This window comes from Colossoma macropomum, unplaced genomic scaffold, assembly GCF_904425465.1.
Source record: "Colossoma macropomum unplaced genomic scaffold, Colossoma_macropomum, whole genome shotgun sequence".
NCBI classification, from domain to species: domain Eukaryota; kingdom Metazoa; phylum Chordata; class Actinopteri; order Characiformes; family Serrasalmidae; genus Colossoma; species Colossoma macropomum.
The window spans coordinates 713,935-736,948 of record NW_023494801.1 but is presented as its reverse complement, the minus strand read 5'-3'; the positions used below and the strand labels follow the sequence as shown (position 1 = coordinate 736,948).

The window sequence follows — 23,014 nt, the reverse complement described above, 5'->3', positions numbered from 1 at the left end:
ATCAGCAGATACGTACATGAACAATATTGGTCCACTGCTTTTATATTGGTGCAATTTCCATATTCTGTATTCATTGTTTTTATTTTTAAATAATTGGTTTGTGGTGAAGTTTGAGATTTAATGATGAACTGAATCAGAGATTTACACTTTTAATTTGTGCTCTCAGGCCTGATAAACTGAAGTAGTTTTACTCATCTGTGTTTTTGTGGGCTGAAAGTAGTGAGCAGGTGAGGAAGGCTCGTTCACAACCACTCATCCCTCCTCTGTCTTCTTTCCATCCATCCATCCTGCGGTGTCCTAACACACTGTTTTTCTAACCTCTCTGCTTGACCAGACGCTGTCTTTTGCGCACAGCGCCGGCCGCTGCTGCCCGCTGATTGATTGGCTGGCGTGAGTATAGATTTCTGGGAGTTTGCAGCATGCACTGTTGATGGATAACCAGCTCCCTCTCTCTCTCTCTCTCTCCATCTCTCTCTCTCTCCGTCTCTCTCTCTCTCACATATAAACACACACTCCTCCCCTTTTTCTCTCTGGCTTTCTCTCTTTCGCTCTCCCTCCTCTGACTTCTTGGTACGCACACTTTAATCATTAATTTGTGGGATCAGCATCTGAATCTGCAGGAGGGAGGACAAGGTTCAGCACAGGTGTAGCGAGGGAGCGAGAGGGTGAGGCGTCTGAGGTGAAGGAGAGTTGAAAAAGTAAATGTCCACCTGAGTGATTCTCCTGCTCGTGGACAGGCTGGACTGTGGGCTGTCAGGTGGACTCGAGGCTTCTCCTGCTCTGAGTAATCTTAATCGATCTGGTGAGAGAGTGATCTGGGCCGGTTTGAACACACTGTCCGACTGTCCGTTTGATCGGACTGGTCTTTTTTGGGCCTGCAGAGCCGCTGACGGGTCCAAATGTCTGTAAAGAGTTCTGCTTCCACCTCTTTTATAGGCATTTTGAACATGTGCATGTACTGAAAAGCCGGAAATTCGGATTTATCTAGATGTGTAAATGTTAATCTGACAGAAAGCAGATTTCCAGAAAGGAAATTTTCTGTTTATTTATTTACTTTTTTATATTATATTTTTTCAAATTTTTACCCGGTTTTCTCCTCAATTTAGTCGTCTCCAAATCCACTCGCTAGTTAGGACTCCCCCAATCACACGTGATGCTATCAACACTAGGAGGGCGAAGGCTAACACAGGCTTTCTCCGAGACCTGTGAAGCGCCACCGCTTCTTTTCGAGCTGCCGCTCACGCAACGTCACTGGACAGCCGAACGCGCTCGGAGGAAAGCGCCAACCGCCAGATCTGTTGCATCAGCTAACAGACGCCTGCGCTGACTAGCATCGCGCTGAGTGATGGGGGGAGAAGGAGGGGCCATCCTACCCACCCAGAGAGAGCGAGGCCAATTGTGCTCTCTCGGACTCCCGGCTACGGACGGCTGTAGCATCACCAGGGATCGAATTCGCGATCTCCTGATGAGGGCCAACGCTTAGACGGTTGCGCCACTCGGGAGCCCTAAATATTTCTGTTTATTTAATTTTAGAGATTACACACTAGAGTTTTTTTCGGACCCAGGAACGCTTGATCTGAGTTTGGTCGTTTGGTCAAGTGTGAAAGCTGTTTTCGAGCCTGGGAGCGGAACGAAGAACAAGAGGGTCCAGGGATTTGCTTCCAGTGAGCTCTGGTGTGGTCCGCTGCACGTGTGGAATCTGTCCGCTCCCGGTGTCGTGTATGGGGCTGTGTGATTGGTTCGTTTTGTAATGTGACTGCTTGGACTTATTGTGTCACTTCCCTTTTCAAGTTTTGTGATTGACAGTGAAGGAGACGGAATGCCTCGTAGATATAAGAAGCGCAAATGGCTACATGTAGTTCTTGTGTGTGTGAGCAATAATGAGCCCCTTTAGAGCCAAACAAGCCCAGAACCGGTTCTGGGTGTGTTTACAGGACAAATGTGTAAACACCCTTAAACTAGGGCTGGGCGATATAACAAATTATTATGATAAATTATGTCACAGTAAACTATGCTTTTCTGAACATATGTGTATCGTCAGTGCCTGTAGACGCTGACCGACTGCATGTTTATTATAAAGAGAGCAAAATTAGTCTATTTAGCTGGATTTAGTGCCAAGTACTGAATAAAAATCACTGTTGACAGTTTTTGATGGTATTTTTTCAAATCTTGCACTACTCATTCTTTTTTCTGTCCGTTCCAACTGATCAGATACCTGAATGAATAAATATCGTGATATATCGTGTCAAGTGTTGCAATATTATATTTTTGTTTTCATATCGCCCACCTCTACCTTAAACCTCATAACAGGATTTTGAACTAAACAGCATTTGTAATGCATACAAAATAGAATAAAAAAGCTAGAATATAGTGCTGATTATGCTAAACTCTGAATATCATGGTATACCCAGTATAGTCAATATATCGCCCAACCCTAATTTTTTTGCATATTTTTAATACAGACTGGGCAAGACAGTCGCATCTTCTTTTGCCCACAAATTTGGACGTTCAGAATGAGGTGGAGAGGAGAGCATGTCCGAGAAGTGATGGATGAGGAGAACGAGGGAGAGCGAGAGAGAGAGAGGGAGCTTATTAAAGGACGGGCAGATAGACACAGAGAGGAGAGGATGTTACTGCAGGTAGCATCGCACTCTAATTTGATCTAAAGTAGACTCCTAAATTGAGAGGGAGAAAACCAAAGTCAGCACAATAGAGCTTCTTATATAACCACTCTCCGTCCTTTTCTACCTCTCATTAACAGGGAGAGAGAGATAGAGAGAGAGGGGGAGAGCAAGAGAGGCTTTTCTTTCTCCCACTCCTCCTCATCCTCTCTTTACCGTTTCCATTAGAGGAGCTTTTTCTCTGAGCTCATGACTGTTTTCTTGTGTTGCTCTAATAAACCTACTTTGCATCACCGCTACACTTCAGCCCATGTTGGTCACGAAGCCTGAGCAGACCTTATCTCTCCTGAGAGTCTGACTAATCTCAATCGATTTGATCAGATAGAGCGCAGAGGTGGACTGTGTGCAGGACAGATGGTTACGTGGATCGACATCATTTGGAGGAGCTACAGAGCCTGAACGCCCTGATGCTGTGCAGGATATGGAGAAGATGTAATAACACAATGCTTTCTGAGGCTATACGTATCAGTGTTTAAGATGGGCTGCACAAACAAGGATTAAGCTTAAACTTGGATTAAATGAAGGTTTATAAGAATCCTTTAGCCCCACACCCGGGGAAATTCACAATTATATATTAATCATGTTGCACCAAACTTTAAACCTAGTTATATAAGTGACATCAACTCAGACTTCACTTGATCGGTGGATCAGTGTCGAGCTAAAGTAAAAATAAATAACATGAAAAATTGATTCATTCGAGGAAGACGGGAATCTCAGCAGAAGAAAGGGAGAAGACAGATGAAGCTGGTGACGTCCATTTTGTGAAGCTGTGCGCAGGAAAGTGAGCGCAGTCGATCCATGGTCCGGATGTAGTTCTTGTGTGTGAAAGCAAATGAGTGATACTGAGCTCCTCCCCCAAACAAGCCCAGAACCGGTTCTGCATGTGGACTCAAGTATCAGGACAAGTGTAAAAAACACCCTTAAACCAGGGCTGGGCGATTTGACGATTTACGTTGTTATTATGGTAAATTATATCACAGTGCTAACTTTAAACCTAGTTTGAAAATAGTCAGGGTTACATTCAAAGCATCATTTTTATCCTGCTAAACTCAGATGTGAACTTCATTTTGGAATAAATTGAAATTATTTAAGTTAAATTTAAATTTTAATTGTTCAATTTCGATGGTTTAAGTTTATAAAATATGTTAAAAACACCCCCCTATAATGTTTGTTGTCCCCACAAGGGGGCGCTATTAGCACTCATGTAGCTTTTGTGCGCATCACTGAAATAGACTAATGCACGTTCACAGTTACAAATTGTGTGTGAATGTAAACAGCTGAAGACTGAATATACTCCTGATAGGAACACTGGGCCTCATTCACCCACTGTTCTTAAGAAGAAATTTCTCCTTAAAACCCAGTTGCACAGTTTTGATGAAGATTCTGACTCGCCAGTGTTCTCCTAGGTAAGAACAGAACCTACACACTCAAGAGCACAAAGGGGAGAACAGTTCTGCTCTTTAAGAACATGACATTAATCTGACGTAGGCTTTTTGTGAGGACCTTTCTCAAGAACACACTAAAAACAAACGTAGGAAGATATTGATGAATGAGGCCCAGTGTTTTGTTGAACTAGCTGATCAAGGATGAAAAGCTGGGTTAGCTGACAGGCTAACAGGCTACTCCAGTAACTCGGTTAGGCTTTAGATTGAACTGTGAAGCTGCAGCTTACAGAATAACACAGAACGTTTGGATTAAAAATATTTAATTCAAATCACCAACAAGTGTAGTATGAATTTTAAGCAGCCTTCTCAGGTTTGGCCAAACGGCACCCTTGACGACGCCGAGCCTCAGAGTCCGATAACGGACTCTTTAAAGGTTTGAGCTGGTTCTGATGTAGCGCTGTGCTGGTTTTCACTCAGAATTGAAAGAGTAACTTACAGACAGTGCTTAGTGTGGAGAGCAGTGCTGTTGGTGTTTATTTACGCTGCCGATACCCGTCATTGACACAGTCCGTCATAATTAATGGCTGGATCTTGGACTTCAGACTAAAATCCTTTTGATTTAAGTGACCCTATACCTTAATTACGTTTAATAAATAATGTTTTGTTAAAACAAAGGATTGAACATTCCCTTTTTTCATCATAACTCTACCCAAACTGTACCGACTGTTTCAGTAGTGACTGTTTCAGTAGTGACTGTGACTGTTTCAGTAGTGACTGTGACTGTTTCAGTAGTGACTGTTTCAGTAGTGACTGTTTCAGTAGTGACTTTCAGTAGTGACTGTCTCAGTAGTGACTGTTTCAGTAGTGACTGTCTCAGTAGTGACTGTCTCAGTAGTGACTGTTTCAGCTCTGTTTTCATTTTGAGCTCAAAAACTCAGCAGGTCATGACCAGCAAACACAGCTCTGAACAGCTGTTCACACAGAAAATCATCATATTTTACATTAAAACACTAAAAAGTTCTGAACTGCAGAAAATATGGCGATTCTTAATGTTCCACACTGATTTTCAGACTTTGGGACTCATTTACTTCAAAACAATGGAATCTAACTGCTCACCATGTGGCCATGAGGGACAGGGATGCAGCCTCACTTCCTGCTCTAAAATGCAGGGGCGTGGCTAAAATAAGGCTCCGCCTACATACTCAAACTCTGTGTTTTAAAAACGTGGGACAGCATTTTTCAGGTTTTTTATAGAAACATTAAACTCTTGATAAATGCAAATCTTTCTTCTTCACCATAAAAGAAATTTAAATGATCTGTTAAAAATCTGTGAACATTGGAAAAAGAGTTTTGTTGTCAGAAGTGTAAATTTAAAGGTTAGGATTTGGGACAGACTCCTCCCAATATAAAGCACCCTATAAATGATGGTTTTGTATATATTTAGCTTATTACTATCTCTATTAATGCCTTGGGTTTACATAGACCAGAACATAATCACTGTAAATATTTCAAGTCATCATTATTATTATTATTATTATTGTAATACCTCTTTTTGTTTGGCTTGTCTCACTTTATTTGTTTGCCTTACTGTCCTGTCCTGTCCTGTCCTGTCCTGTCTGTTGTCAGTTTTTTTTTGTTTTTTTTGTGGCTTGTCTTGTCTTAACCTATTTGTATGTCTCTTGCACTATATTTTTCTTGTTAATTAAAAAAAAAATCTGTTTAAACAAAATAAAGCCAACATGATGTTTCATTAGGAATTTAAAAATTAAATGCCGAAAAACAAAAAAACAGCATGAAACCAAGAATCATAATAATAATAATAATAATAATAATAATGCAGAAAAATATAAAGCGAGTCTGCGTGTCTGAACTCCTGAGTCACTAGCGTGTACAGCCTGTCCTGAATAATGCAGCCTTCTGCTCAACTTGTCCAGAGGAAATGGAAGCACCACAACAGCGATACACCTTTAATTATTGAGGAGTCATCTGAAAGACTCTCTCTCTCTCTCTCTCTCTCTCTCTCTCTCTCTCTCTCTCTCTCTGTCTCTGTCTCTGTCTCTCTCTCTCTCTCTCTCACTGAGTGCCTACCATGACATTTACCACACCAGAGCACTCAGCACACAGGTTAAACAGTACAGGTGTCTGAGAGCGTGAAGCGCATGAGACCCCTCGTCATTCTCCCCTCGTTAAAAATGGACAGTCACTTCACTGAAGATAATTATGTAACAGATTAATTCTCTGGGATGTTATGTAATGGACTTTGCGATGCTTAGTCACGGCAGTTTGTGTCTGAAGCTCCGTTTGTGGTGAATTTTTTGGGTTTTTTTCTTTATAGATATGCTAATGATCAAGTTTGCACATTCAAGTGAAATTGGCATGTACAGTTTGATTTGTCAGTGGGCAGAATGTGCTGTCAGTGCTCGGCTGTTTAAATGAAGAGTTGAAAGTTAGTGTTGAATTGTTTACCACGTTCGTTGACATCTTGCGCTGTGGAGTTTAGGGATGCTTAGTCACAGTTGTTTGTGTTTAGAGCTCCATTTGTGGTGATTTGTGGTGTCATTTGTTTTTTCCTTCAGCTGTTATGTAGTTCTGTGTGTTTCTGTGGTCGTAATGTTGCATCTGTGTTCGCTGAGTGGCATTAGATGTTTATGTAAGACTCGGTCTGCCACTGCGCTCCACCCAGACAGTCATATGATGGCCAGATGTGACCCTCCACGAAACTACAGCCATGCAAACAGAACAGTTGGTAAAAATGAAGATACCTCTCCAGGCTCCGCCCACAAATGTGTTCTCGTGTAGCTACTGTCGCGAGGTTGGACAGGCTTTACAGAACACTGCAAAAGATATGATCTAAACTGTAGAACAGACTCAGTTTATATCACAATACCTGCATTTAGAGTCGGTTATTCATTCAGCCTAATGAGAAACTGTAGAACAGACTCAGTTTATATCACAATACCTACATTTAGAGTCGGTTATTCATTCAGCCCAATGAGAAACTGTAGAACTGACTCAGTTTATATCACAATACCTGCATTTAGAGTCGGTTATTCATTCAGCCTAATGAGAAACTGTAGAACAGACTCGGTTTATATCACAATACCTACATTTAGAGTCGGTTATTCATTCAGCCCAATGAGAAACTGTAGAACAGACTCAGTTTATATCACAATACCTACATTTAGAGTCGGTTATTCATTCAGCCTAATGAGAAACTGTAGAACAGACTCAGTTTATATCACAATACCTACATTTACTGTCACGGGTGTGTTTTCTGTCTGGATTTCATGTTTTAGTAATTGTAGTTGTGGAAAAAGGTTTGAAAGACAAAACATTATCTGATAAATGTACACTGATCCTAGTTCTGAATAGCTGGTAACCTGTTCTGTTTCTGAAAGCAGAACCGTGAGCACGGCAGCAGTTCAGAACGGAGAACTTTGAGTGTCTGTCCAATCACAGTCTTTCAGATCTTTTGATGTACACAACGACGTCTGCGACTCCCTAACGGACAAACATTTTTTCGCATTTTTACGTCATGTTTTTGTCGAGCGACGCTTGTCGCCTGGACTATAAATTGGCCTGAAGGAGCTGTGATTTACTGCTGTTTTCTGGTCAGTTCTGACAGTTCTCGGTCTCAGTTCTCAGTTCTCGGTTCTCGGTTCTGGACTGAGAAGACTGTATTGTACAGAAGTGGTGCCGATGCGATTTAAGCTCTTAGACTCAGTGAAGAAAGAGGTAAAGATGTCTAAGTCAATATATAGAATCACTGTACAGCGAGTCGCTGAAGTAAAATCAGCCGTTTCAGCTGTTCTCAGTCTCCTGCAGTAAACTGCTCAACTGGCATTTCTAAAGTGTGATCATAAATCCAATATCTCTGACAGGATGGGCCTCGACGGCTGGGTGAACTGGGGCTTTCAGCTGCGTGAAGACTAGAACTCACATACTGTCCTGGGAAACCCTGTAAAACCTGGTACGCTCTTAAAGGTTCTCAACGGTTCTTTAGCAAAGACTCATGCTTAAATTGTTCTTTGCATGATGAAATGGTTCTTCAGATTGATAGAGAATGTGTTGTACATGGTTCTATATAGCACCAGAAAGCTTTCTGCTATTGTTGCGATGTTAAGAACCCTTTTTGATGCTATATAGAACCATTTTCAAAAGGATTCTGTACAGAACCATGTACAACACATTCTCCATCAATCTGAAGAACCATTTCACCATGCAAAGCAAGCAAATGGTTTGTGTTCATGGTTCTTTATGGAAACTTTGAGCCTCATTCTCCAGTGTCTTCCTAAGTCTGTTCTTAAGTGTGTTCTTGCGAAAGAACCCAAGAAAAAGTCTTCGTCAGATTCACGACGTGTTCTTAAAGTGCAGAACTGTTCTCAGCTTTGTGCTCTCGATTGTGTGTGTAGATTCTGTTCTTACCTAAGAACAAATCCCAAATAAGAAAACACTGCTGAATGTAAGAACCTTGGAAACTGAAGAACCTTTGAGAACCATCTTTTTTTAAGAATGTTATACAGGACGAGCGAAGGATGTAGCTGCCATGTTGGTTTGTATGTCAGAGTGAAAGTGACTCTAAACCTTCCACAGTGTGTAAAAATGAGCTGATGTGACGCACAGCTGGTGTGAGACGCGGTGACACCGGCTCCGTTCTTGTCGAGGGCGTAACGGTGTTGACGGAAGTCATGTCGAGTGCTAAGCTGACTTGGTCCTGACTGTGTCATCGTCGTTGATGTGTCACAGCTGTGCATCGTGGCACTCGCGGGTGGCCCTCCGAGCGGAGCAGAGTGATGGAGCGATCGCTTTCTGAAGGATAAACTGTTCTTGTCTATTGTGACGCTGTGGTTGTTCAAAGATACAGATTCTCAGTCCAGCAGTGACACTGAGGTGTTTAAAACTCCAGCAGCACTGCTCTGTCTGATCCACTCGTACCAGCGCAACACACACTAACACACCACCACCACGTCAGTGTTACTGCAGTGCTGAGAATGATCCACCCAAATAGTACCTGCTCTGTGAGGGTCCATGGGGGTCCTGACCGCTGAAGAACAGGGTAACAAAGTATCAGAGAAACAGATGGACTACAGTCTGTAACTGTAGAGCTACAGAGTGAAACTATACGGTCAGTGGAGCTGATAAAGATGGACACTGAGTGGAGATACAAGGTTTCAAGGGTTTTTGGTCATTTTTAAAATTGTTGGATGATTTTTTTTGGATAAAATGTTCGGTGCTACTTCGACGTCGTGTCTTATGGTGAATTATCTACCGTACTTGCCTTCAGCTTGTACTTGTGACTGAATCTCAGCCATGAATGTGTTCAGTTATAACACAACATTGAGTGTTGCTTAAATTTTGTTTCATTTTATTCTGAACGTCTCATGCCTTATTTGAACACCTTAATAAGTAAACAGATGCTAAGTTGAACTCCTCTCTAGTGATTAATTAGATTTTTCAGCACCTCTTGGGGAAAATTTAGCCTGGCTGTGTTGAGGAAATCCATCTGGGACTTTTTTCCTCACCTGATTAGATTTGTGTGTCTAGACCAGCCATTAGCTTGTGATTTTGTGTAACTGAAACTCTGGTGTGGTTTTATGACTCAGCGATAAGAACTGCAGAGGCTCGTTTAATCCTTAGACGTCACAGTCATCGCTGGAAATCATGCTGTAATTTTATCTATATTATTTCTGACTCATATTTCAGTGAAACAGGCAGAGAAACTGCATGAAAAGAGCGGATTGTAAACTTTTAATCCATTCCACATTTGTGTTTTTAATTAGGAGATATTTTAGCACGGTTTGAATTTGATGAAAGGTGGTTGTTGTTGTGTACAGTCTGGTCTTGCAGAATGGAATGAAAAGGAAAAGCATCTTTTATATTTTTACATTTTTTTTGATGCCGAAACAAATCTGAAACCTGAGAACGTAGCTGACTGTGTAATTAAACGTGCAGTTACCCCAGGGTTTCAGTCACGTGATTTTTCTGTTGTGGCTGCAATATTTGAGACCGAATTTCTGGCTTCGCTGCTCCACACGGACGTAACTAGAGGTGAAAGACGGCTAAAATTACTCTCCTTACTTTGGAAGGGAAAAAACGTTTCCTTGACAAAGTCGATAAAAAAGTCTGAGATCCTTATACAGTTTCCCCTGAACTCCTGGTCCCACTTAAACTGGCAGAAAGCTACCAAATTTGTCTCGTACTCAGCCCCTCTCCCTATTCTGGAGTCTCTCAAAGCATTTAACAGCACAGAAGCCCACCGGCTCCTCACGTCAGGGTGGGTAAAGGATCCCATGGTGTTGCATAAAGAGGAGAAACACTCTCTGATCATAGGAGGGTAACGACATCAGCTAATTAACACAGATGTGAACAGTGCCAGCCTTTAGATAACTTTAGCTAATGTTAACAGAGAGAGATAAACAGTCCCCCTAACGGAGCTGCAGACCGCCGGGATAACTTCACTCTCTGTTTCTGATTTAAATGACGTTTGAATGGAGAAACATAAGCGTTAAATATCAGACTGAATGTTGTGGGTCTGAAAACGTGTGCAGTGCTACTGCAGTGCTGAGAATGACCCACCACCCAAATAGTACCTGCTCTGTGAGGGTCCATGGGGGTCCTGACCACTGAAGAACAGGGTAAAAGGGGGCTAACAAAGTATCAGAGAAACAGATGGACTACAGTCTGTAACTGTAGAACTACAAAGTGCACCTATATAGTAAGTGGAGCTGATAAAATGGACAATGAGTGTAGAAACAAGGAGGTGGTCAGAATGTTACGCCTGATCGGTGTATATAGAACCTTTTGGCAAATGGCACCAAATAGAGTCCTTCTATTGTTATGATGTCAAAGTTGTAGCAATAGAACAGTTTTTGGTGCTATGTAGAACCCCTTTTTCAAAAAGGTGTTACATAGAATGTGGTACACATTCTGTTGCCTTAGGTGTCAGAACTGCTGCACCATTTAAGGTGGAACAGGAAAGTTAGCTAGCTACCAAGACATCAGCACTGCTAGTGTTTTTTATGCTTATTCTGAAGAAGAGGACCATAATAAATTGAAACCACATTAAACTGAAATAATACAGTGGTTATTGTGTGTTTTAATGGAATAAATACTCACATTTTTGTGTGTCTTTGGTCTCTTGTTCTCCATCTTGCTGGGTTTTTCTTTCTATCTCATATCACTCTGTTTGGAGTCTCTGAAAAACCTCTGTTTGAAGGGTCAGGTAGCCCCAACACTTCACCCCACCCCTCTATCTCAACAAGAATCAGGGACACCCCACCCCTAGACGTGAACACGCAACAGTGCTCAGTGAGTGTATCGGTCATTTATTGGTCATTGGAACATTATTAGGGTGTTTACTTAGTACATGTTCACTGTTTGCCTGCAAGAACTGAACCTGATTAGAAAGAAACCAGATTTAGTCTTTGTACCAGTGAGCTGTAAGAGTGATAAATTCCTTTATTATTGCGTTTGTAATTGCGGGAGACGTGATCTCAGAGCTGGAGAGTCTGAAAGGCCTTTGGAGCTGAAGGAAAGCACTCGTGGTGGATTGAGCTTCACGCTGATCGGTGGTCGAGGTGCAGCGCCACTGTAGCGCGGCCGAGCGTGATTCGGCCTCTGTGCGCGTATGTTTGTACAGTGAGCGTCTCCGAGGAGAGGGGGCGCTCTTTAAAGCCCATTACTGGAGCTGAAAGTTTAATGAGGCCGTAAAAAGCCTGAGCAGGGCTGTGAGTTAATGCGCTCTGCTGTTCCGGTGGAGTTAAGGCCGCGGTGGAATAACGCACGTGCGCCCGTCTGTCTCTCGCCGCACGGTTATTACCGGGATAATGCCTGGCCGATGAGCGTCCCGCGGGCCGCTGGCCTCTGATTGGCCGGCACTGAGCCCGTGTGTGTGCTGTGTGTACGGTCGGAGATAAGTTGCTCGGAGGTTGCCGTAACAACATGTGGCTAATCCGTCCTATTGAATTTTATGGTGCTTATTTTATAACTCTCCCTTTCACTGGGATTTGTATTTGCGTGCCTGCATGTGAGAGAGAGAGAGAGAGAGAGAGAGAGAGAGCGAGAGAGAGAGAGAGAGAGAGAGAGATTAATATGAGCCTGACCCCACTGCTTTCCATCCACACTCGTTTTTTTCTTTTTTCTCTTCTGTCACGCTTTCACTGTACTATTAGCCCCGAAATTCAATAGAAGCTGCTGTATGCAGGAAAAAACACGGCTTTGCTCTCTCTCCCTATCTCTCTCTGTCTGTCTCTCTCTCTCTCTGTCTCTCTCTCTCTCTGTCTCTCTCTCTCTCTCTGTCTCTCTCTCTCCTCTCTCTCTCGCTCTCTCTCTCTCTCTCTCTTTCCCCATCTCTCTCTCTCCCTCCCTCTCTCTCTCTCCCCCCTCCCTCTCTGTCTCTTTCCTCATCTCTCTCTCTCCCTGTCTCTCTCTCTCTCTCTCTCTCTCTCTCACTCTTTCCCCATCTCTCTCTCTCCTTTTCTCTATTTTCTTTTTTTCTCTTTCCTTCTTTCTTGATTTCTCTCCTTCTCTCTGTCCTCTCTTTTTCTTTTTGTCTTCTTTCTTTCTCTCTCTCTTTGTTTTGCTGACTTTCTTCTTCTCTCTCTCTCTTTGTCTGTCTGTCTGTCTGTCTTTCTTTCTGTTTCTCTTTTTCTTTCGGGCTCATTCTCTTTTTTTTCTTTCTTTCTTTCTTTCTCTCTCTCTCTCTCTCTCTCTCTCTCTCTCTCTCTCTCTCTCTCTCTCTCTCTCTCTCTCTCTGTGTGCTGAAGATGGTGCTGTAATCATTGGGGGGTGTGTCTAACAGCTGAGAGTGTTTAGGAATGTGTCCTCAGCAGCTGAGAGAGGTGGAGAGAGGTGGAGAGAGGTGGAGAGAGATGGAGAGAGGTGGAGAGAGGTGGAGAGAGGTGGAGAGAGGTAGAGCTGCTGTACTGCAGAGAGGAAAGTGTTCTTACAGCAAACAGTGTTCTTAAAGCTTGAGCTCCATTACAGTGACAGGAACCTGAACCTGAAGTAGATCTGAGACTAACCAGTGTTTCTGTAACCAGTTAACCTTTCAGCACCGCAGGGCTGGGCTGGTGGGGTGGTGGGGTGGTGGGGTGGACACTCAGGCCTGGCTAGCGGGCTGCTATGCTAAGGTCTAAATCCAGGCCAAAGGCTCTGGCAGTTCCTTCCGCTTCCTCAATAACGATCTCAACCTCAGTAACTCACTTTAACTCAGACTGTAAGTGACCAGCGGCAGACGAGTGTTCACTGAAAGCAGCGCCTCGGTCGTTCAGGTAAGCGGCTCCGCTAGCGTGTTTGTTACTACAGAATACTGCTATTACAGTATCTGTAGTGTTGCTTGTCGTCCCACAGCGCCGACGTGTTGTTACTACTGTTAGAAATTGCTTTGCGGTGTCGGTCATAGGTGTCTGTGTCCCCATCGTCGATACTAATACTGCGTGTAAGTGATATTAGTGCAGCACTAGTTTCAGTAGTAAGTAGTAGTGGGCGTTATGCCTCTATGCAGACAAAAGCAGATAACGTGACGTACAGACAGGCCAGAACACGCTGAGTCCCTCACCTCTCGTGTAGTGGATGCAGCCTGAGGTCATTTAGTCCAGTTTATGGTGAAAGGAGCGACATCAGACTGTAATGAGTTGAGTTAACGAGGAAAAGAGAGCGGAAGGAAGAGCCAGTCTCTTGGGTTTAGTCGTTAGCCATTAGCCTAGCGTGGAGACTAGCCGGCTCTCTGTGTGGTCCGCCTACAGCACTCCTCGCTCGTCCAGCTGCTTCAGGCGACGCTGCGGTCTCTGCCTTCAAGCCGAGAGGCTCCACAGCTCCTCGGCTAAAACTGACACTCGGAGATTAAAGCTCGAGTGTGAGAGACTCGCATGCGAGACAAACGACTTTCAGACGTAAAAAACAACATTCAGCAGCGTTTTGAGAAGCCGCTGTGGGCTTTACACGCTCACCTTCATCTCGTTGGGGTTACAGAGTAATACTGACATCTGACAGGATATTGATCATTTCTCTTTTTACTTTTATTTGGAAAAAATATATACATAAATATACCGTACCATGATATATACCAAAACTATCTTATACTGTGATATAAATTTTGGCCTCACGGCTAGGTGCATGGCAACAGAACCATCAGGCATGAAAAGAAATGAGACCCCCAAAAAGTTCCCATTGGCTCCCATGTTTGTCATTAAACGCCCTTCACCCATAGAACGTTGGAGCCGACTCTGCAGAACCAGACGGCAAACAGTTGCAACTGTGTGGAGTGAATCCTGAAACAGTCACTTCGGTGAACATCGGTGGCATTTGGTCGGTCTCACTCGGCTGCACATTCGACAGCAGAAGTCTGAGCCGCAGAGAAACAAGCAGCTCTGACGGCCCAGCATTACCAGCGCCGACGCTCAGCCGGAATGTGACGGCAGAACCCGGGCCTTTGTCAGTATAATTAGTCCAGCATCAGAGGCAGATGTCTTCTGCACCATATGATGGGTGTTTGATTTAGTGATGACGGTTGTCAGTCTTGTATCTTTGCAGTGTTTCTCGCTGGTTTATCTACAACACTTTGAGCATTTCGGTTCTTAGGGGCAGATTTTTTAAAGTAACTTCTTTTTTTGTCTCATTTCTATATTTATTTCTGTAATCTTTAGCTGCTGTCTTTTGTTTATTGTGATATACTGGTATACTGTTCACACTCGCCCCGTTACGTTTATGTACATACAGTGTGACTGTGTTCTTAGTTTAGACGTTCGGGTGATTGTGTGGAATATAACTGTAGTAAATGGTTAAATCGGGTTGTGGGTGGTATTAACTCTCTTTGTTTTACCTGTGATTCTCACGATGGTTGATTTACCCACATAGCTATAATAATAATAATAGTAATAATAATAATAATAATAATAATAATAATTAAGACCACGTCTCCATGTTGGTGGGTGAGCTGTAACCCTGTGCTCTGCTGGAGCTCGTCTCATCACTGTTACTGCAGATTCAGCCCTGCAGGAGGATAAACACCAACAACACAGACCAGAACGACCACAAACACATGAACAGATATGTAGACGCTCCAGAAAATGCATCTCCAAAAAAAAAAAACACTACAAGAGGATCAGCTGATCGGTGGATCTGTTTAACTTGCACATCTCCAGAGTTCAGAACATTCCAGAGAGATTTTATAAAAACTAATAAAGGAGGCACCAAAACTGCCAAAGCTCTTAAAAAATAAACTCATACACAGAAATAAAGATGAAGCTGCTTATTCACCAGATTCTCATTTCAGTTTTCTGTTCCATCTTAAATGGAGCTGCAGTCACTCTGAGGCGCCTTAAACGTGGAACGAATTACAGAAGTTGGCGAATACGAACATCAACTCAATAAACACATTAATTTACCTCAATAAAAGCTCTTTAATCATCAAACCCTCTTTCTCTTGGAGGTGTTTAATGAGCAGCTAACGAGCAGCACAGCAGAACAGCTGTTGATCGCGTCTCACTGGCTGATCTAACGCCGCGTCCCAAACCACACACTTCTGTACTTCACCCACTGCACTAATGAGTGCACTTCTAATCAAAAATGCACTATTTAGTGAGCCAGTGTGCAGTTTGGGACACGGCACAAGTAACACAGCTGGAAATCTCTGCCGTTTAGATTTCAGCTTTCATTTGTTATCATAACAGCAACAAACCAAAAACAACAAATACAATCAAATCAAAACACTCAAATATATCAATTAATATGTTTTTAAATGAGATTTAAAAAGTGATCCAACAAAACGTTTTATCTGCCGTTGCTGGATCAGTTGTGGCTTTATCTCATTACAGCCACAGCACTGCTGAGTGCAACTTGATGTTGCTGCCAAATTGGTGGCAGCGCGAACGTGACATCGTCGGAATGCTATCAATAGATACGCTTTTTCATCTGGGAGTTTTTTGATGGTTCTTTACACTAAAGTGGTCCCTAATTTGCTACAAAACTGTAATTAATCTAGATGAATTGATTAATGTCTCATAAACTTTACCACCTGATGCCTTATCCTCCGAGTCTGTTTCTCCAGAGGCCTTTTAAAACGGCCCATTTCGTCTGATAAACAGGAGCTAAGGCGTGATTTTACTCAGAGACCTGAGGCTGATCTGTCTGTGGGCTGTTGCATTGGTGACATGGTTAACAGCCATGATGTACAGGCCTAAATTCACACAGTGGCCAATGTTGGAGGGGGGAAAAGCATGAGTGCTAATGAAGCAACTGCTTGTTAGACAGAACCTTTATATCTAAAATGCCTATTAAAATGCCTTTACAATAACCAGAACGTAAAGGCCCTCCATAGATTGTTTTCGCCCTGCTTGTCGTTAAAGAAAATGGTTCTATAAAGAACCATGAACACTTAAAGATCCTTTTGCATGGTTAATGGTAACAGGTGTTGTCGCAAAGCAGCTTTAGTAGCAGACATCGACTTTTTCGCCTTCGTTTTGTTGGCCCACGTGTCTCCTCCTGTATTAGAGAAGTGGTTTAAAAAGGGGCCAAAACCATCCACTTTGTGTTCGCCACGGCAGCAGAAACACTTCTGTGTGAGCAGATCGTACTTCACTGCCAGCTTGAGTCGTTTGTTCACTCAGCTTACGTCACACAGTATCAGACGGTGTCAGATGTTGGTATCGGTGCCTTTAATGAGGTTAATCACGAGTAAATGAGCACTGTATCAGTATCAGTACATCCCTAATCCTTACAGACGTCCTCTGGTAGGTCCCAGTAGTGCTTAAAGCTGTTATTTTTACATGAGGAGGTGGTGTAAGCCCTGTGTGAATCGCCGTGTTGGTAGAAACAGCATCATATTCTTTGGAAAAGAAGTTTAAGTATGGAAGCTCATTGTTCTCTTTGGCTAAAATAAAGCCAATTTGTACTTCCCCATCACAACTTTCCATTAGAACGGTTAATTTTATGCAGAGAAGTTGACTGTAAAATTTTTTCAATCCTGATCCAACATTTTAGTTTTTAATTCGATTATTTAACTATCCTAATTTAATTTCTAATTTGATTTTTAATTTAATGATTTCCTCTTTTAAATTTGTTTTTAATCATGCTTTAATAATGTTTTTAATGCTGTTTTAATAATGTTTTTCTGTTTGTACTTACTTTCCTTTTTTTAAAGAACTCTGACTCTGAATTTTCTCATTTGTAAAGTGCTTTGAATGACAGTTGTGTTTGAAAGGTGCTATATAAATAAACTTGCCCTGCCTTGTTGGCTGTGAATGTTCCAGCTAATGACACTCTGCATTAAGTGCATTAACATGAAATGAAATGCTATTATCCGGAGTGAAAGCAGTACGTAAATTGAGTAGCTACTCCCATCTCTGTCGTTTATACTGAGATTTCTTATCCCGTCCAAATTCCTTAACATTTCGGAAGCCCTTGCGTTACCTCATCTCCTCGTTGGCAGCTAATTTCATCCGAGTAATACTTTAGGTTAAATTAACACTGAAGCTGTAAAAGTGGCTGGCAAGAGATTTTGAATATGAGTCTTCATAGAAGCTCAGGCCTAAAATAACTCCGGAGCTGCTGTCCAAGGTGCTGATCTCAGCCCGCGGTCAGGGAGCTGTCCAAGGGACTTATGTGGCCAGTGTGGTGTCCTCATCCGCGGTGCTGAAACATTGCCCTTTTCAGCGGTAGCCTTATCCGAGGCCCTGATGTTTCTCATGGCGGCGCGCTGTCCAAGGTGCTGATTGAGCCTCTCGGACTGGGTTTAATTCAGGAATCAGGTATGAATAGCCTTGTTTGAGGCTCTGCTCTCCTATTCTACCTTTATGAAGTGCTGCGATATTTATTTTCCTCTAAGTGAGCTTAGTATTATATTAGCGCTCGGTTGGTTTTGATACTCAAAGTGACACGTGTCCTTGTGAACGCGCTCCCAACGAGAAAGTGTCAAACTAATTGACCCGCACATTTGTCACGCAATAATTAAACTGCGTTCTTTTTCCCAGAGATCACAAATTACTCCACATATAGCTTTCACTCGGAGAAACTGCCTGCATGTTTTTGCCTTTTGCTAAAGTCTTCTATCTGTATCTACTAGCTGAGTGCCCTTATAGGAGCCTGTCAGCACCTTTTTCTGCTCTGTTTTTCTAACGCCGTCAAACACGGAGCCCGGCAGCTGCTTCCTTCCTGCTCTCAATGAGCCATTTGTCATGAATTCTGCAGTGACGTCTGTATTTAGTACAGTTTCACTGAGGAGCTGAGCAGAGCCGGCCTGGTTGTCATACAGAGGAAGAAGACAGGAAATCCTGCCTCGCTACATCTTTTGCTGTCATTGGATTCAGTAAGAAAATGACCGATTTGTAGGGATGCGACAGTTCGGTTTTATTGACTCATAGTTTCTTAAGCCCTACAGCCGAACGTGTTGAAGTGTGAACGTCAGAACGCCAACTTTTTGGAACTTCAGTGTGACTTTGAATCAGTATGCAGTGCAGATAGGGCTGGGAGGTACAGTGGTGATTCAGTGTACCGCAGTATTTTAAAGTTATGCTGGTGTGATCCAAACCTATATTAACACATTCCACACTGATGTGAAGAGGGGAAAATAAGAGGCAGGAAAAATCTCAGAGGAGCTAAGCATGATAACAGCTCGGCAACGGCTAAGAGCTCCACTCCAGGCCCCCAGCTTTAGCCTTCCAAAGCGTGTCCCTGGAAGTGAGCTGCTCAGGCACGAGAGGACCGTCTGGAAGAAGCTCTCCATTCACTTCCCTTCATTTCAGGCTGATTTCCGTCCAAAAATAAAGCCACACTTGAGCCATTACAGCCCTGTCCTCTTCTACAGAGAGCGGACTGTCTGTTAGGCTCGGTATCTGTTTTTTCATATCTTCCTGACATTTCACCTGGGTTTATGGCATATGGTGGTATTTGTGTTTGAAAAAACAAAAACAAATAACAAACAAACAAAAAAAAACCTAAAAGCTGAGCTGCTGGGGACACAACAGTTTTTCCTGTTTCGTCTAGTTATTTCAGAATAAAAAAGTGGTTCACTTTATATGGTTACCAGATAAGTGAATACGATTTTCAAGCCATCATTCAATAAATGTCAAACCGCCTGCTGGACAACTGATAAATGTTAAACAGTAACAGGACAGAGGAGCCAGTTAGCGTTAGCTAACCACAGAACTCGTTCGATTCTGGCTAACGAAAGCACTGACACAAGTTTGTTAAAATCTGAGAGTGAAGTCGGGCGACCGCTGAAAGGACAGACAGGTTTGTTTATTTTATAATCAGTATTATAACATGTTTAATTGAGACTGTTTAGCTTTGTTCTTTCTCTTCTTCTCATCTCTAATTCAACCGTATATTTTTACACAAACTACTAATGCTTGAGCATGTAGTAACTAAATTCATAATGTGGTGAAAGTGTCCTGTGTCGTTCTGAATGGTTGTGATTTATGTTCCTTCAACATGTTCACAGAATGTTGCTGGTTAGCTCCTACAAACACTGCAGGCTTTAGATTTGTGTCATTAATGCGCCTGCGCAGTCTCGCGCGTCCCCGCCGTCCACCGCAAGAGAAGTCGATCATGAAGCGACGTGACTGACCTCAGCTGGTCACCACTGTAAACAACGGGATGACCGGGTCCAATTTATATACTGTGTGTGTCACTGTATAACACTGGTCACTCAGCTCTGTGTTCTGATATCCTCTAAATGGGTTTTAGCTTCAGTTAGCTGGAACCAGATCTGTGCTGTGGTGTGTAGAACGGTTGCCCTGCTAACTAAGCTATCGTTAGCCTAGCCAAAACAATGCAGTTTTGAGCACCACAGACCAGCTTTGATTTCTGTTCCTCCACTTTTACTCTCAGATGTTGGTGTTTATCATCTACACTTGTGTCATCAGAGCAGCAGTGGGTCAGAATCAAACCTGTACTGTGGTGTGCAGCTCTGTTTGGGTCTGTAGCTGCTCGCTATGCTAACGTTAAGTCCCGACACCACAGTTAAATAAATAAATGTTCTTTTTAGGATGATTTGTTCTGATATTGTGTCAGTGATGTTGAGATTAATGTTGATGTCTCTTTGTGTTTCAGTGGTCTTACTGAATTCTAAAGAATCCCAGGCAGAGCTGGGCTGGACCTCCTTCCCTTCAAATGGAGTGAGTCTCTTTTTCACTGTTGTGTTGTGTACACTGCAAATTGCTGTTGTGTTATTGGTTCAGCATCTGTTATTCTTCCTCTCTCTAACTCTGACATTTAGGAGTGGGCAATATAATGATAGGGTGTCATTATCACGGTATATTCCACCCACGATGGGTATGTTCAGTACTTCTAGAACACTGAAGAACTGCATGCATCATAAAGACAGATTAAGACTAGGGTGTAGAGCTGGGCGATATGGCGAAAACATATCACGATACTTCAAGAAATCTTCGCAATACACAATATGTCACGATACTTTTTCAGACCTCTGATCAGTTGGAATAGAGAAAAAGAGCCAGCAGAGCTACATTTTAAAAAATACTATCAAAAACTGTGAATGCAATGATTTTTATTTAATATTTGGCACTAAATCCAGTTAAATGATACTAGATTTGCTCTCTTTGAAATATAATATGCAGTTGATCAGTGTCTATAGGTACTCACGATAAGCCCTACTAGGGGTGCACCAGTGAGGCATTTTTAAGGCTTTTCCAATTTCTTTAAAGCCATATTTGCTGATGGCTGGTTGTTTAACTTTTATAATCCTTTTTTTAAGGGGAACTCCATCGATTTAGCAAAATTAATTAATCATTTAATGGTTTAGATGTAAACAAAATCATTCAGAGTAGTTTGGTGTGAAATGCGCCTTTCTAGAGAAATTTAGTCGAAATTGTTCACCATTGTAGTTCTAGGAACCAGGCGTCTGTACGTCTATTACAAATATCACCATTTTGTCTGCTTTCCAAAATGACCAGTGAACTCACGTGTCTTGTATGTTTTATATGATAGTGGTAAAATAGCTGGAGTGAAGCCTTATACTATCACGAAACAGTGTCTCAGGTATCAAGCCATGCATTCGTAACCGTTTTGTGTAATAACTTAACAGGATGTAGCTTTCAGAGCCATTAAACGAATCAGACGTCTGGTTCCTAGCACTGTAATGGTGAACAATTCTGACTCGATACATTTCTCTAGAAAAGCGCGTTTCACACCGAACCACTCTGAGTGATTTTGTTGACATCTAAACCATTAAATGATTAAGTCATTTTACAAAATCGGTGGAGTTCCCCTTTAACTTAAGCCCACACAGTGTGTTCTAAAAGAACCCATGAACCACACCACCCCATTTCCAGTGCTTTCTGTCAGCTAAAGTCAAAATAAAGAACATTATTTACTCTTAAATCAGCCAAGTAGACATTTAAAACCTTACGTTAAAAATGAATTGCCTATTTATATACCATGAGTCAAATGTAAGTGCTACATTAAAAGTAAGAGGTGACTGGCACAATGAGTCACACGTAATTAAGCCGGCAGTCACTTCAGACGACGAAAGAACAAATTGAAATAGAACTACTGCTGAACACGCTGTCATTAGTATGCTTAAAAAGAACTCCGTACGTCTCGGCACCGCTAGACTCTCTCGTGTTGTGGATCAGCCACAGTCTGGCGGACGTCTCAGAAAGAACGATGCTGTGATGAGTTCTGTTCAGCAGGCAGTGAAGATCGCTTTGGCCAGAAAACTTTGCTTTGAAATGTTGTTTCAGGTTGACACATACTGCTGGCTTCATGTTACAACATTTTGGTGCAGGTAAACCAGCAGCATTCAGACACAATACGGCTGCATATTAATCACCTATGGTGCTGTGAAAAAGGTATTTACCCCCCTCCCAGTTTATAGAGAAGACCCCCTGGACTTTTGGGATAATATTCTGTGGACTGATGAGTCAAAGGTGGAACTTTCTGGAAGACATGGGTCCCGTTACATCTGGCACAAAGCTAACACCGCATTCCACCATAAGAACATCGTACCAAAAGTAAAACATGGTGGTGGTAGTGTGATGGTCTGGGGCTAAAATCCTGAAGGAGAATGTCTGCCTGTCAGTTCGTGACCTAAAGCTCAAGTGCAGTAAAGTTATGCAGCAGGACAATAATCTGAAGCACACAAGCAAGTCCAACTCTGAATGGCTCAGAAGAAACAGAATTAAGGCTTTGGAGTGGCTCAGTCAAAGTCCTGACTTGATTCCTACTGAGATGCTGTAGCAGGACGTTAAACAGACAGTCCAGGCTCGAAAACCCTCCAATGTAGCTGAATTAAAGCAGTTCTGTAAAGAAGAGTGGGACAGAATTCCTCCACAGTGATGTAAAAGAATCATCGCAGCTTATCGAACTGTTTGCACTCGCTGCTGCAGAGGGCAGCACAACCAGTTATTATCATATTTAGAGGGCAGTTACTTTTTCACATGGGTGATACAGGGTTTGAATAAATCTTTACCTTCAGTAAATGGAGTGATTGTTTAAAAGCTGCATTTTGTGTTTGCTCATGTTGTCTTAATCTTATATTAAAAGTAGTTGGATGATCTGAAACAAGTAGAAGAAATCGGGTGAGGGGCAAATACTTATTCACAGCACTGTAAAACCGCAAATCTGCCAAAATCAAAATAATAAACTAACTGACTGGCGGCTGCATGTTCGGACCAAAAATCTGCCCATTCTGATTGTGCACCACTAATTTACACCAATTATAGACAGTTTGGTAACATTTTACTGTAGGGTTCTGTTCATAAGGCTACATTACACCTACATAAGCTTGTCATAACAGCTGACATAACCCTGCAGAAATGTTTAGAAATGTATAAAAATGGTGATTCCAGTAGGCGTCATTTGTCATAAAGACTACTTCAGCTAACTTTCGTGGTTCATGGTTCTATATAGAAGCACCGTCTTTACTAAAGAACCCTTGAAGACTATTTTAAGAGTGTTTGAAAAGTCTGGGGTGACATAATTAATCAC

The 23,014-nt window shown here is 42.4% G+C and overlaps 1 protein-coding gene across 1 annotated transcript in view; it reads left to right on the top strand.

Moving 5' to 3' along the window:
• LOC118821245 (ephrin type-A receptor 7-like) overlaps positions 1–23,014 on the top strand; it is a 224,558-nt gene that overhangs the window by 45,732 nt on the left and 155,812 nt on the right. Inside the window, exon 2 of the mRNA XM_036589775.1 lies at positions 20,117–20,181. Coding sequence (XP_036445668.1) covers positions 20,117–20,181 — 65 coding nt within the window. The remainder of the gene's footprint in view (positions 1–20,116; positions 20,182–23,014) is intronic.